The sequence below is a fragment of the Saccoglossus kowalevskii genome, chromosome 13, assembly GCF_978046115.1.
Source record: "Saccoglossus kowalevskii chromosome 13, keSacKowa6.1, whole genome shotgun sequence".
NCBI classification, from domain to species: Eukaryota; Metazoa; Hemichordata; class Enteropneusta; family Harrimaniidae; genus Saccoglossus; species Saccoglossus kowalevskii.
The window spans coordinates 999,360-1,012,473 of NC_140653.1; the positions used below are offsets into that span (position 1 = coordinate 999,360).

Here is a 13,114-nt window from a genome sequence, read left to right on the forward strand (position 1 = left end):
TAATATTGCGAACATGTGGGCAAACCATTTTAATACGATTTTAAATTCTGTTAATAATGATATTTATAAAGTTGAAGTGCAGCAATATGTTTCAGTTAATATGTGTCCGTAAAAGAAGTCGCTATGGTTGAGCAGAGTCTTGAGCTAGAGAAATCATGTGGAGCAGACGGTCTATGTGCTGAGCACCTTAAATTCGATAGCCCAGTAATCTCATTGCATCTGTCAATGTGTCTGTCTGCAATGTTTATACACAGAATTGTTCCAAGAAGGTTGATTGAAGTTGAACTGCTCCCAATAGCTAAAAACAAATGTGGAAATATGACCAGCAAAGATAATTATCGACCCATTGCCATAACTACAGTTTTATCCAAAGTCTTTGAACACATTTTTCTAAACAGATGTCGGAATTATCTTGATGTTTCAGACAATCAATTCGATTTTAAAAAGAAACACTCGACTGACTTATGTATTTTTACTCTGAAATAAATTATTAAGCATTACAATTCCCGTGGAAGTCATGTATTTGTTTGCTTTCTCGATGCATCTAAGGCCGTTGACGGGGTCAATCATTGGACCTTGTTTAATAAGCTCACAGAACGCATGGTGCCGGGTTACATTATTCGGTTTCTTATCAACTGGTATGAAAATCAAATGTACTGCGTAAGATGGGGGGAGTTCTATTACCGCTCATTCAGTGTATCCAATGGAGTTAGACAAGGTGGTGTTGTCACCCTCCCTGTTCAATGTGTATACAGATGACCTAAATGTGAAGTTAAATAAACTTTCATGTGGCTGTCTTGTTGGCAACAAAGTGATTAATAATATGACAGAACCCCACACCCTCCCCGTGGCTTTCGTTGCGTATGGAAGTTATTTTCACGAGTGATGCGGTGTATCCTGCGGCCGTACTTTCACGAGCGAAGCGAGTGAAAGTACAGCAGAATACACCGCATCTCGAGTGAAAATAACTTTCATACGCAACGAAAGCCACGGGGAGGGTGTGGGGTTCTGTTATTATTACATATGTTCCATACTTGATTATTTCATATTAAAGAAAGAACGTGCAAACCAGGATGGAATTTAGGTCGGGAAACCCCATTGCCCATTAATATGTTCCAATATAAGTGTTACGCCCTAGCAGCGCGTGTCAGTGTAGAACGCGCCCGGAGAACGCATGTCACTGTTTGTATGAAATTAAAATAATCAGACGTCTTAATCTGAGTCACTGTCCGAATAAATAACTCGTTGATGTAGTTGGGAACACGACAGAACCAGAACTTGAACTGGATGACTATGATACACAGTTTATGTTGAAGTTAAAAGTTCCGCAAACATGCCGTGCAAATGCGGTACTCCACTGACGGGATGACTTTCATCGACAGCGGTTGTCGCTGAGCTGCACGCTACAACTTCGTGTGTGATGTTGCTTGCTGGTCGTGGATTGACTGAGTCTTGATTACCGGTTAAAATGTTGCTCTTTTGGCGTTGGTAATTTTTATTTGGAACTGAGTAACGCCGCAACGTCGCCAGCAGAAACCTGGTATCTCGATGCTGATGGTTGCGGCTGCATAGTAATCGCTGATTTTACTGCTGGTGGATCTTCTGAGAGCCCTTCAAGGTTTATAAAACTCAGTTTCCAGGTGGTCAATATACATTAAGTTCTCCCAATCGTAGTATTCCATGTGATGTACACCTGACATGCCAAAAATGTTGTTGAACGATTTGAACTGGATAAAAATAGCAGACGAAAATGTGTTTACAAAATAAAAATAGTTCAGTAGCCAATGAAAATACCATGTTCATTTGCATATCGACCATGAAAATACCGAAAACATTATTGCATGGGTGATATGCAAATTAGTTTGGGCCAAAATAAGTGACTGCCTAAAAGTATCATTATTGTTGTTCAAATTTCATTTCACTCGGCAAGTATATTCATGTACCCCAAGGGGAAAATATCATACTTCTAAATATTGTTTATTTCAAAAAACTGTACTCCTGAAGGGACTACTTTGTTTGCTCTCAGACCTCATTTGCATATGGGTTGTGGAAATACCGATTTTGATTTCATGGACGAATCAAAATAAACTGCAGTACATATGTAATAATATCAGTTATGCAGATGACACGTGTCTAATAGCACCCTCTATAAAAGGGCTACGAAAACTGCTGAAAACTTGTGAATTATTTGCTACTGATCATGATATGCTCTATAACGTGTTGAAAACAAAATGTATGTACTTTCCATCCAAGCTTAAACTGAACATTCTGCCACAGATTAGACTGATGGGCCAGAACATAGAATTTGTCTCGCAGATTACGTATCTGGGTCATAGGGTCACGTGTAACATGAAGGATAATGCAGACATTGACCACCAACGTCGCTTTTTTGTGTGAGAGCAAACCTACTTCTTAGGAAATTCGTTAAGTGCAGCTATGATGTTAAATTGTTCACAGTTGTGGTGCTTTTTTAACAGAGCGACCCTTAATTCTTTGAAGGTTTCTTATAACAACCTATTCCGTAGACTTTTTGACTATCCATATGACCACAGTGCCAGATCCATGTTTGTTGCTAACCGTGTCAAATCATTTTATGAAACTTACAGGAATATTGTATATAAATTTAGAGAGCGTGCGTGCATGATCGTCCAACAACAGTATATTAACTAGTTTATGGAACAGTGATTTGAGATGGAAGTCAGCCTTGTTGCAGCGTTGGAATGAAATGCTGTACTGAGATGCTATGTGCAATTATGTAATAGCAAGCGAACTATCATTTCCTGTTTATATTTCTTGTTCTTTCTAGTATTTATTTACTATTATTATTATTATTTTTTGTGTGTGTGTGTGTGTGTGGATATGGACTTATTTGTCTGAAATAAAATAAAATAGTAAATAGTATCCCAATACACATGTACTAACACACAACTGCCACTTACTAAGTGGTGTTAGTAAAAACTGAATATAAAAAGTCATTAGTAGTCAAATAGTAACATTACAAAGAAAAACAATGTCATCGGAGTTTTAATGGAGCCCCCATGGGAATGTCAATCTAAAATTGTGTCAACCCACAAAGCTTATACCTTGATAAAAGGTAGACTATTTGATTGATTAGAAGCGGAACGTAAAAACAGGAAAAACTAATTTGCAAAGGGACTGAACCAACTATTCAGCATGATCATTACTAAAAACTAAATGTAAACAAAGACAAAAGAAAGATGTCAAGTATCCAGCTCATCATAGTGCGTCATTCATCAAATAGCAGACTCCCAAGCATGGTTCAAACTGTCCTAAATTTGGCATACTTTCTCAATGGCTTTGAGAAGTGATACCAGATTAAAAAAACAAGATTTGAATTGACCTAGAAATTACATACCTTCTGGAATAATTCTTGCTTGGAATCCTCGCCCAAACATGACAGTTTCCAGATTGTTCATTGCCTAAAAAAGTATTTGTTAAGAAAAATATACAACATGTGTTTTTGAATCTAGTGAAAATTTAGACAATGCTTGAGATATATGTATAAAGTCTTGTGGAAAAAACAAGTCATTGTCAATGACATGTCCCCGTTCCGTTCATATTTGAGTGACATATACATTCAATGCAGATCATGACCGAAATGCACCTGCATATGTACAACACATTGTACTAAATCTGAACAAAATCCATCCATGCATGACTGAGATCTGGTTCCGGAATTGTGAAAATACGTAATTTTGATGCATTTTCGGCCTTAAAATGGCCATCATTCAGCTATTGTTAAGCGGATCATGAAACAAATGCACATATCTATTTGTGACATGATGTACCATGTGTGTGTGAAGTTTGAACTTGATCAATCCAGACATGTCTTGGATACGGATCCAGAACTGAATTCTTTAACAAAATGGCCGTCAGTCGGCCATTTCGAACTTGATCCGAAAAAAAAAAGACGTGCATCAAGGTCCTATTATGTTTAATATATGTACCGAATCTGAACGAAATCCGTCCATGCATAACTGAGATCTTGGTCCGGAATGGTGAAAATGTGCGATTTCAATGCATTTTCGGCCTTAAAGCGGCCGCCATTTGGCTATCGTTAATGAGATCATGAAACAAATGCACATACATATTTGTGACATGATGTACCTTGTGTGTGTGAAGTTTGAACTCGATCAATCCAAGCATGTCTCAGATACGGATCCAAAACTGAATTCTTTAAAACAAAATGGCCGCCAGTCGGCCATTTCGAACCCGATCTAAAAAAAAAAATGACGTGCATCAATGTCCTATTATGTTTAATGTATGTACCAAATTTGAACAAAATCCGTCCATGCATAACTGAGATCCGGGCTCGGAATTGTGAAAATGTGCAATTTTAATGCATTTTTGGCCTCAAAATGGCCGCTATTCGGCTATCGATAATCGGATCATGAAAAAAATGCATGTGCATATGTCCCATATAATGTGTGATGTATGAGTGAAGTTTTAACTTAATCGGTCCATGCATGTTCGAGATACAGGTGATCACAGACGCACACACGGACGCACAGACGCACACAGGGCAAAACACAAGTTCCCGTTTTCGGACTACGTCCGAACGAGGACTAAAAATTTGTATCACAACACACACATTAGTTTTGTACATGCAGGTTTAGTGTGTTCTATGAATAAACTTTGTTTTTTCCAGACAAAGATGCAACAGAATATGATTGCTTAGTTTGGAACCCAGTTTGTATACTTACCGGTACACATGTACCATGATCAGGGCAATCAATTCAATGTGACACATGGATTCCATGTATACAATACAATGCATGCCAAAAACACTGATGATGATAAATTATTGAATACAAAGGATACTGTGAGAATAAGAATGAAGAGTCCAGAGCCAAGGAATCCACCAAACACAGTCATGATTTCAGATCCTGCTAGCTGAGTTCTATAAACTTGCATGCCAGCAAACAACACCACAGTTAGTGTACTTGCCAGCAAAAATGATACACCGCTTGAGGCAGCTAAAATAGACAATATAATCAGTATATATATATATCAGCAAATAATAGTGAAAATTGCAGACGGCCAAGATATCACTAGTGAATCACACTTTTGTAAGCATTGCCTTTCGATTTACAGATACAATATTTCATAAATCTTGGTTTGGTTTTGCTTTCTGTTTTATTTTCTTCTATTTTCATTTATTTTTAATTATTAGCAGGAATATTTTTCTTTCTTTCTATTTTTTAAACACAAAACCCAAAAATGTGACCAATTATTATACCACAATAATCTCTCCGGGGTAATTACAAAGCTAAACGAATCTTTTTAGTAACAACAAACATGGAAGGTACTAACAGAAGAAGCCACAACGCTATTGTTTTAGCTTTACTCTATGATCGTTTGTTAATGTTTGTTCCCAAACATTGGTTCTTGTTAGCTCTTGGCATCTTCTCACAATGGGTTATGCTAATCTCGAGCATTTCGTAATATTCAGAGCATGTTCGGTAGCAATAGACAAACTGCGCATGTACAAGATTAATAATTACGTCTAGTTGGAACATTGTTGTTTTCGGAGATCTTGGCGAATTTTAATGAAAAAATGGCAGATATAACATTGATTGAAGAAGAACTGATGAACTATCGTGAATCTTTTTGTATTTGTAATGGTGATGAGACGTAGTCCATGATTGCCTGTGACAATAACGATTGCATTATTCAATGGTACCATTGTCAGTGCGTGGGTTTGGCGCCCAAAACTGTTTGAAATTTTTGACCACCGGGCATCGGCAAACACCACCAAAAAAATAATATCGAAAGAAGGGCTTGCCTAAACACTTTCTCTGTGCTAATATTTTTTAGGAGTTCTTAGGAATTTTTGTTGTACTGTATAAGCCCAGGGTCCTGAACATGGAAAATCGCCAAAAAGAATGTGACAAATATTAAAACCAGAAATAATAAAAATCTACAGTGAAGATTCATTTGAATTAGAATATCCCCGTCGACAAACACTCCGCCCCATACGCGTGAATTATTTCCGGTTTCTACAATTACTGGATCAACAGCCATACAAGATCAATAATAATTTACGCAGTAAAATTACGAAAGTTCATAGTTGTTAGAAGAAAAAAACCTTCTAAGATCTCTATTTGTACAATTATTGCTATCTTAGTAAAAGTCAAAACCCTGAAATTCCAAGTCGGTGCCACTGTGGCGATCGAACTAAAATCCAAATAGTTTCGTCTTGAAGTTTGTCGATGTCGTCCCACACAATTTGGGCTTAGCACGGACGGATTTCGCTGTCTGGTAGCTTGGCACTTTTAATTCATGTCTAATCAGAATAAAGAGACAAGAAAAATGGGGTCGCGGCAAATGACTTGCACGATGCTTTTGTTTACCGTCTGGCAATCATCTTTGACCTTTAAGCATCCGCTTTACTGATTGGCTAAGAATGACATCACTACTAGTGTTTTGTCATGGAGGTAAATTCAACACTGCTTTTTTATTAGACTAGGCGTTCGTTCATAAATCAAGGTGAAAGTTACCATTCAGCAAGTTATATGGATATCGCAGTGGGCTTGAAATAGGAAGATTTTTTTTCCAATGACAAAGAAAAATTTCGATGAAATGCAATAGCTGTGGTGAAAGATGGTAACTAAGTTGGCAGTCTTCGGCATGACATTGCAAAATTGCTGGCCCCAGTTATGGATTCGCAAATATTTTATAAAGCCAAAACAACGTGCTTTAAACCACTCTTCCAGTTACGGGTTGCTACAATATTGCAACATTGGTTTCATTGTCGGCGACGCTAACTACGTAAACAGTGGTGAACGCGCTGCTCTTTTTATGTCACAGCTATTTCGTGTTCACTCCTCGTTTTACGCAATTGACATTTATTTTTCAAATTTTGTTATCAGAATCAAAACAAACTGCAAGGAAGTAAACTGTTAATACAACGAACAAAAATAGGTTTTTGTTTTTTTTATTTTATTACAGGTGTAGAAATAACACCCCTGGGCGTTTGCTAGGATATGACCTCAAATCCTTTATTTTATCAAAAGTGGGGGGTGGGCGTTTGTCCGGGCATGGGCTCTTAGCCGGAAAAATACGGTAGATGCTCGAAATTTAGGCGAGGGTTCTCCGAACCCGTCTGTTCACATAGTTCATACCCACCATAGACTCCGGTCAGTCAAAATGACTATTTTGAACTGTAGGCATTAATCAGCAACTCTGCCGGTGACGGAGAGATAGAATCTAGGTCAGGGGAAGCCCCATGACATCAAGATTCTTTTACCCCTTACATCACGAACCCACGTGACCGAGGCCACATGGCAACGCCATAGGTAGCTGTCCATCACTCTGGTTCCTTTCTCTCCGCCTCGAGGACTTAGACCAACGCGACGGAAAGAGTGGGGAGGTTGGGGGGGGGACCCGGAGTCTATGGTGGGTATGAACTATGTGAATAGGCGGGTTCGGAGAACCCTCGCCTAAATTCACTACGTTCAATTACCCACCATAGACTCCGGTCAGTCAAATTTTGAACTGTAGGCAGAGTCAGACACCGACAGGTGGCGGGTTTGCAAAACAAAACCCAAAAACCTAAGTTAAGACCCAAAAAAGGTGCCAATGCTGCTGTGGTGACAGGGTTCGGTGTGCCCGAGAAAGCTAGACCCAAGCCGAATTCGGGGGTGATAAGCTTGAAGTAGGACCGAAACAGTTCACATGAGGGCGTAGGTCGACAGAAGCGAAACCTGGGAGCTTACAGGAAGTGCTAGTGGAACAGACAATCTGCCGGCAAAAATGCCGAGACTGACTATGCGCAGAGGCCCCTGCGGTCGTTCGGGCTGGGTCAGCAAACAAGGCCTGACCCGCTACGACGGGGCCTAACCTGAAGAGACCCTGCTCAATAGATTGGGTGTCTCTTAGGTAGTAGTTGATGAAGACGTTCTGCGTTCTCCAGAAGCCTGCCCTCAGAATGTGTTTGAGGGGGGCACCTGACGCTAGCGCTAGTGAGTTAGCAATCGCACGGACCTCATGTTCTCGTACTTGGTGTCTCTGCAAGGTCTGTGTTGAGGAGGATAGTGTATTATAGACCTCCAGTACAGTCGCAGTAATCCACCTGGAGACAGAAGTCGGGGAAGCCGGCTTATCCTGTTTGCCAGGGCCGTAACACAAAAACATGTGTTTGGTTCCTCATCTAGAAAACCTGGTACGGTTCTCGTAGCAACTCAGCGCTTGGACCGGGCAGAGAAGCAATTCCTCCTGATACTCCGGACTGACAATATTTGCCAGCCGGGGGATGACGATCGGTTGAGGATCGTGTCCTGGGATTTGGTTCTTGGCGCGACACCAGATTCGAGTCTTTAGTACAACTTGATCGTCCATAAAAGTGACACAACCGTCCGCGAAGGACAGTACGCGCCTAGCTCTGACCGGCGCCTACCTGAGGCGAGGGCCAGTAGGAAGACTATTTTCCACGTAAAAAATTTGAATGGTGCTGATTGGAGAGGCTCAAAGGGCGGTCTGCTTAGAGCAGACAGCACAGCCGACGAGTCCCAGTTGGGCGGCTCCCTTGTATGGGGTCTTGGCGTCTGGAAAGCAGTAAATAGTCTCCTAATAATAGGACAATCGGCTAGTCTTGTTCCCATACATTCTGAGTGGTGGGGGACAAGACCGACCTGTAGCCAACGCTCGCTGCGTAGGACAAACCCACTTCGTCAAACAGGTGGACGAAGGAGCCTGCTACCTGGCCAATAGAGGGATGGTATGAATCAATCTCCCTTCCGCTACACCAATCAGTGTATGCTTGCAGCCTAGAAATGGAGGTCGCGTAGGTGGAATGCCTGTTCGCCCTGGCCAGGACGTTGGCAGCCTGCTCAGATAAGGCTTTCGTATGTGCGGGTCTACTGAGAGCCTCTATGCATGTAAGTGATACCTGCTGGGCTCGTTGGTAGTGCGCCGTCTGGTTGGGACGGCCGGTCCGGTAGGTCCGGAAGCACTGCTGGCGCTTCGACTAGCATTTCCAACAGAAGTGGAAACTAGGCCTTGCTTGGCCAATTGGGTGCGACCCATGATAATAAGTGGGTGTGCACCTATCGAAGTTTTCTCCGTGCTCGGTGAACTAGCGGGAAGGGAGGAAAGGCGTACACAACTAAGTGGGTCCACGGGGCTAGCAAAGCGACCCTGGCCCAGACTCCTGGAGTCAGCAGGAGTGTTACGTATGTCGGGAGCTTGGCGTTCCGGGGTGCAGCAAAACGGTCCAACCTTGGACCATCCCACAGCCGAAACAGCCTGGAGGCTACCCACTGGGGTATCAGCCATTCCGTGTTCTGGAGACAGAGCCGCCCTGAAAGGGCGTCGCCAGACTGTTCCTCACCTCTGGAAGGTGGTGTGCGGTTAGCTCCACATTGTATTCCAGGCACCAAAGGAGGATTTTGCTCTGCTAGGACTGACAACGATGGGGAATGCATCCCCCCTCCTTCTTGAAGGAGACCACCGCTGCGTTGCCTGTGTGGAGCAGGACTCTGTGGTCTCGAACTACGGGTAGAAAGCGTGGTAGTGCTAAGTACACTGCTCTCAGTTCGAGCCGGTTGATATGGTAGTCCCGAAACTAATGTGGGGGCCATATCCTTGGGCTTATTGGCCCAATAGATGCGCTCCCCAACCCTGGGGATAGGTATCTGTTACCAGAGCCATACCTGCGGCGAGCGGGCCCAAGGGGCTCCCCTGTCCGAGATTGGCCAGTGCCGACCACCAGGACAGGGCTTCCTTCACTTGGTCCGAGATTGAAACCCGCCTATCTAGTTCCCATAGGAGAGCTCGGCGTTATAACAAGCGTTATACCGGGCGGCTGCGTAGTGTGGCCTGGGGAACGACCCTTCGAACCGAGGTCATCATTTCGATGATCCGTATTAGTTCACGGAGGGACACCGAGGGAACGCTGACTAGGCATTCGGCTAGGCTGCTTAGCGCTAAGCAATACGCTTGAAATAGCTAAGCCAAGCTTACCTCTGTGTCAAAACTCCATGCCCAGGGACACCAACTGCGTGTTGGGTCGAGGTGGGACTTGTCGATTTACTAATGAGCCCAACTGGTGAAGTAAATCCTGTGTTAGCCAGATGCGTTTGGCTATTACCCTTTGCCCGGGTTGTAGGTAACCGGAAGCTTGGGTACGTATTGAGGTGTACCGACATCCGGTGAAGCAGCAGCACTACCTGTTTCATCACTCTGTAGGGCACACATAGGGCACTGTGTCTAACCCGAACGGGGGGCACCCGAAATTCGAATACTTGGCCCAGCTGGGCGATTCGAAGGAGATGGCAACTCGCTGGGTGCATCGGTACGTGCAGGTAGGCCCCGCTTAAGTCTAGCGGGGCTAGCCAGTCAAAACGGTGGACGGAGAGAAGAACCCTGAATGGTGTCTCCATGTGGAACCGATCGAGGAGCACGCACTGATTCAGTCTGCCTAGATCCAAAACTGGACGCCTGCCACTTGTAGATTTGGTACTACGAACACATTTGGGTAGAAGCCTGGCCTTAGTTCTGGCTGATGTACCCTGTGTATGGCGTCTTACCCCAGCAAACTGCTACTTCCTGTCTGATTGCTTCCGCCTTGCGGGAGTCCCCTGGCAGTGCCCAACAGGGGAGACACTGACGGGAAGAAATGGAGATTTCAGCGGTATCCCGTAAACGGATGTCACCACCTGGGAAGGTCCAGGGGTCGGTCACCCGCCGTCTCCAAACCGGACTACACCGGCGCAATCTGTGTACGACAGGGACATGTGGCCATGTGTTCGGCAGTTGCGAGGGGAGGGGGGGTGCTCCCTTCCCCCATGAGGTGAGTTCCCCAAGGCCTGAAGTAGTCACTAAGTTGTGACCTGGCCATTCACCAAACACGTGCCTGTCCCCCCCTCCCCCCGGTTGCAGAGGTGAGCGTCAAAAATGCCTCCCCTGCTGCCGGGTAGACGTCCGCCCAGGGAGGGTGAGGAGCTACCACCTGGCTCCTACCTCCCTGGGGGCGCGCCACTACCCTCCCCTCCCATGGAAGGGTATAAGCGCTTGCCTCCTGGCTGACCCTGGCTATCGGACGACGCCCTAGGGCATTGTGTTTTCTGTGCTTGGGGTGCCCTCCGTTTGCCCATGGCAGGACCAACTGGCCAGCGGATTCGATCTGAACCCTCTGGTTCATTGCACTCCGAAGCTCCAAGACTGTACCCACCATTCCCTGAACAAAAGAGGGTGGAGGATGTCCAGTCTGCGTCACTGAGGTGGGGGACGTACCCCGGTTCAGCTTGTCGGCGAACAACACGTGCGACTAAGGCCTCGTCTCATAGCACGGTAGTGGCCCTGGCCCTGGTCGCATGTAGATGTGCGGTGGCCCACCAGTAAAAATGTCGCCTGGTCTAGGAGGCTGGTGCGTTCTGCCTCCAAGGTCTCCAGAGTGCTGGTCACGCATAATAATGTGCTCAAGCAACTCTGCCCTTAGGGCTGGATGGGTCGTTTTCAATTGGCAAAGACACCCATGGAACGCGGCTATCCCCCTTTGCCTGGTTTGCCAACTTCGTGGTACCGGGGTCTGGGGAAGGAGCCTTGGAATCCGGTTGGGGGCGTTTTGGTCTCATCCCACGCTATGGGGTCTGATCCCGAAACCACACCGACCGGGTAGCGTTTGGTCCACTGGGAAGTGTTGCCTAATGTTATCCCCACCCGGGGGTCCTAAGCATTACGTCCTCCACGGCTGACCAGCGCCGCCCATCAACACCGTTTGCGTGCTCTGCGCCCCACTCCACACTCAGGCGGACAGGGAGAGACTTGCCGACGGGGTTGCTTTGGATTCCTGTGATCCCATAAGCGTTGAAGCAACCTTAGGTGGTCACTTTAGGATCAAGGGTGGGGTTATATACATCGTATCACTGGGATCGATGATACTCCGCCTCACCCCCAAAAGCGTGGCTCACCGAGTCAAACAGATGGAAGACTCTGAGGGACCGCCCGGAGTACCGGCTGTATCCGACGCGAGCGAACTGCATCTCCTTTCACTTTAAATATGTGAGAGGGAGCGTGTTCGACTGTGCGTCTCATGACAGGGTCGATTCCCTCTGGGGACGCCCGTGGGTCGGTAAGAAGGGAGTCAAAACCCACAGCAGGAACCGGACACAAGGAAAAATTCGTCACCGTTGTACCGTTACCGCGTGATGAACCCTAGCTGGCTGAAAGTAGGGGGGGTCAACGTGTGCCCTGTCCTGCAAGCCCTGCCCCGAGATCGGAGACTTGGCTGCCAGCACCCTGTTGGCATTCAGTGCCCGAGGATCCAGAGAAGGATCAGTGCAATTAGCCTGAGCCTCGGCCACCCCCCAAAATAGTGGGAGAGCCGTGCCTGGGAACGGGGGTTCCCCGGAAGAGACGTATTTGAATGCAAACATGCTTTCGTGTCTCTTCCTGCTTGCCCACCGAGGGGACACAGTGGAGACAGCTCGCTCCGACTGCGTCTGATCTACCCGGCCCGCCAGGGACACATTTGCCCCGACAGTCCTTCGACCAAAGCCCTCAATTCGGAGGCAAACCCAGCGCCGTGCGAGGAAGGGCCCACAAAGAGACCTGCAACGGGCCCATAGGAGGAAAGCCTCCAGGGGCACAGCCTCGCTGCAGCTGGTGAAATCGGGTAAAACACCGCCTGAAAACACAGACTGTGAGGATGCCCTCCGATCAGCGGGGGAGACCGAGAAAAAATAACGGTACCTCCACAGTCGGGCCTCTTACTCGACGCCCCGGTACATGAAGTACCGGTAGCCGAGCGTGAGGACTTTCCACTCATGCAAAACACGCAACTCACTTTAACCGATTTGTTTACTGGACGCGCGACCTTGCTGTGACGCGGTCAGTCTCAGCGATTTGATGGCTCTGCAAGAAAAACTCAGGTCTCAGAACTCCAGTGAAAAAAACACGCTTCCACGCAAAACCCCCGAAACCCGCACGTAGCTACGACAAAGTATCTCGGATGCAGGTTCTATGCTGGTAAATTCTGAATATAACCACTGCACGGTCGATTCGAAACACGAGGAGACCGGAAAGAAAACGGCAGCGAGCCCTGGTGCTGTCATTACATCTATATATTGCTAAATAAATTGAAAATAAAAGA

At 45.7% G+C, this 13,114-nt stretch overlaps 1 protein-coding gene across 1 annotated transcript in view; it reads right to left on the reverse strand.

The window, feature by feature from the left end:
* LOC146734711 (dolichyl-diphosphooligosaccharide--protein glycosyltransferase subunit KCP2-like) overlaps positions 1-13,114 on the reverse strand; it is a 42,255-nt gene that overhangs the window by 27,531 nt on the left and 1,610 nt on the right. The window contains exons 2-3 of the mRNA XM_085506841.1: positions 4,843-4,997; positions 3,377-3,440 (exon numbers count right to left, since the gene is read on the reverse strand). Coding sequence (XP_085362967.1) covers positions 3,377-3,440; positions 4,843-4,997 — 219 coding nt within the window. The remainder of the gene's footprint in view (positions 1-3,376; positions 3,441-4,842; positions 4,998-13,114) is intronic.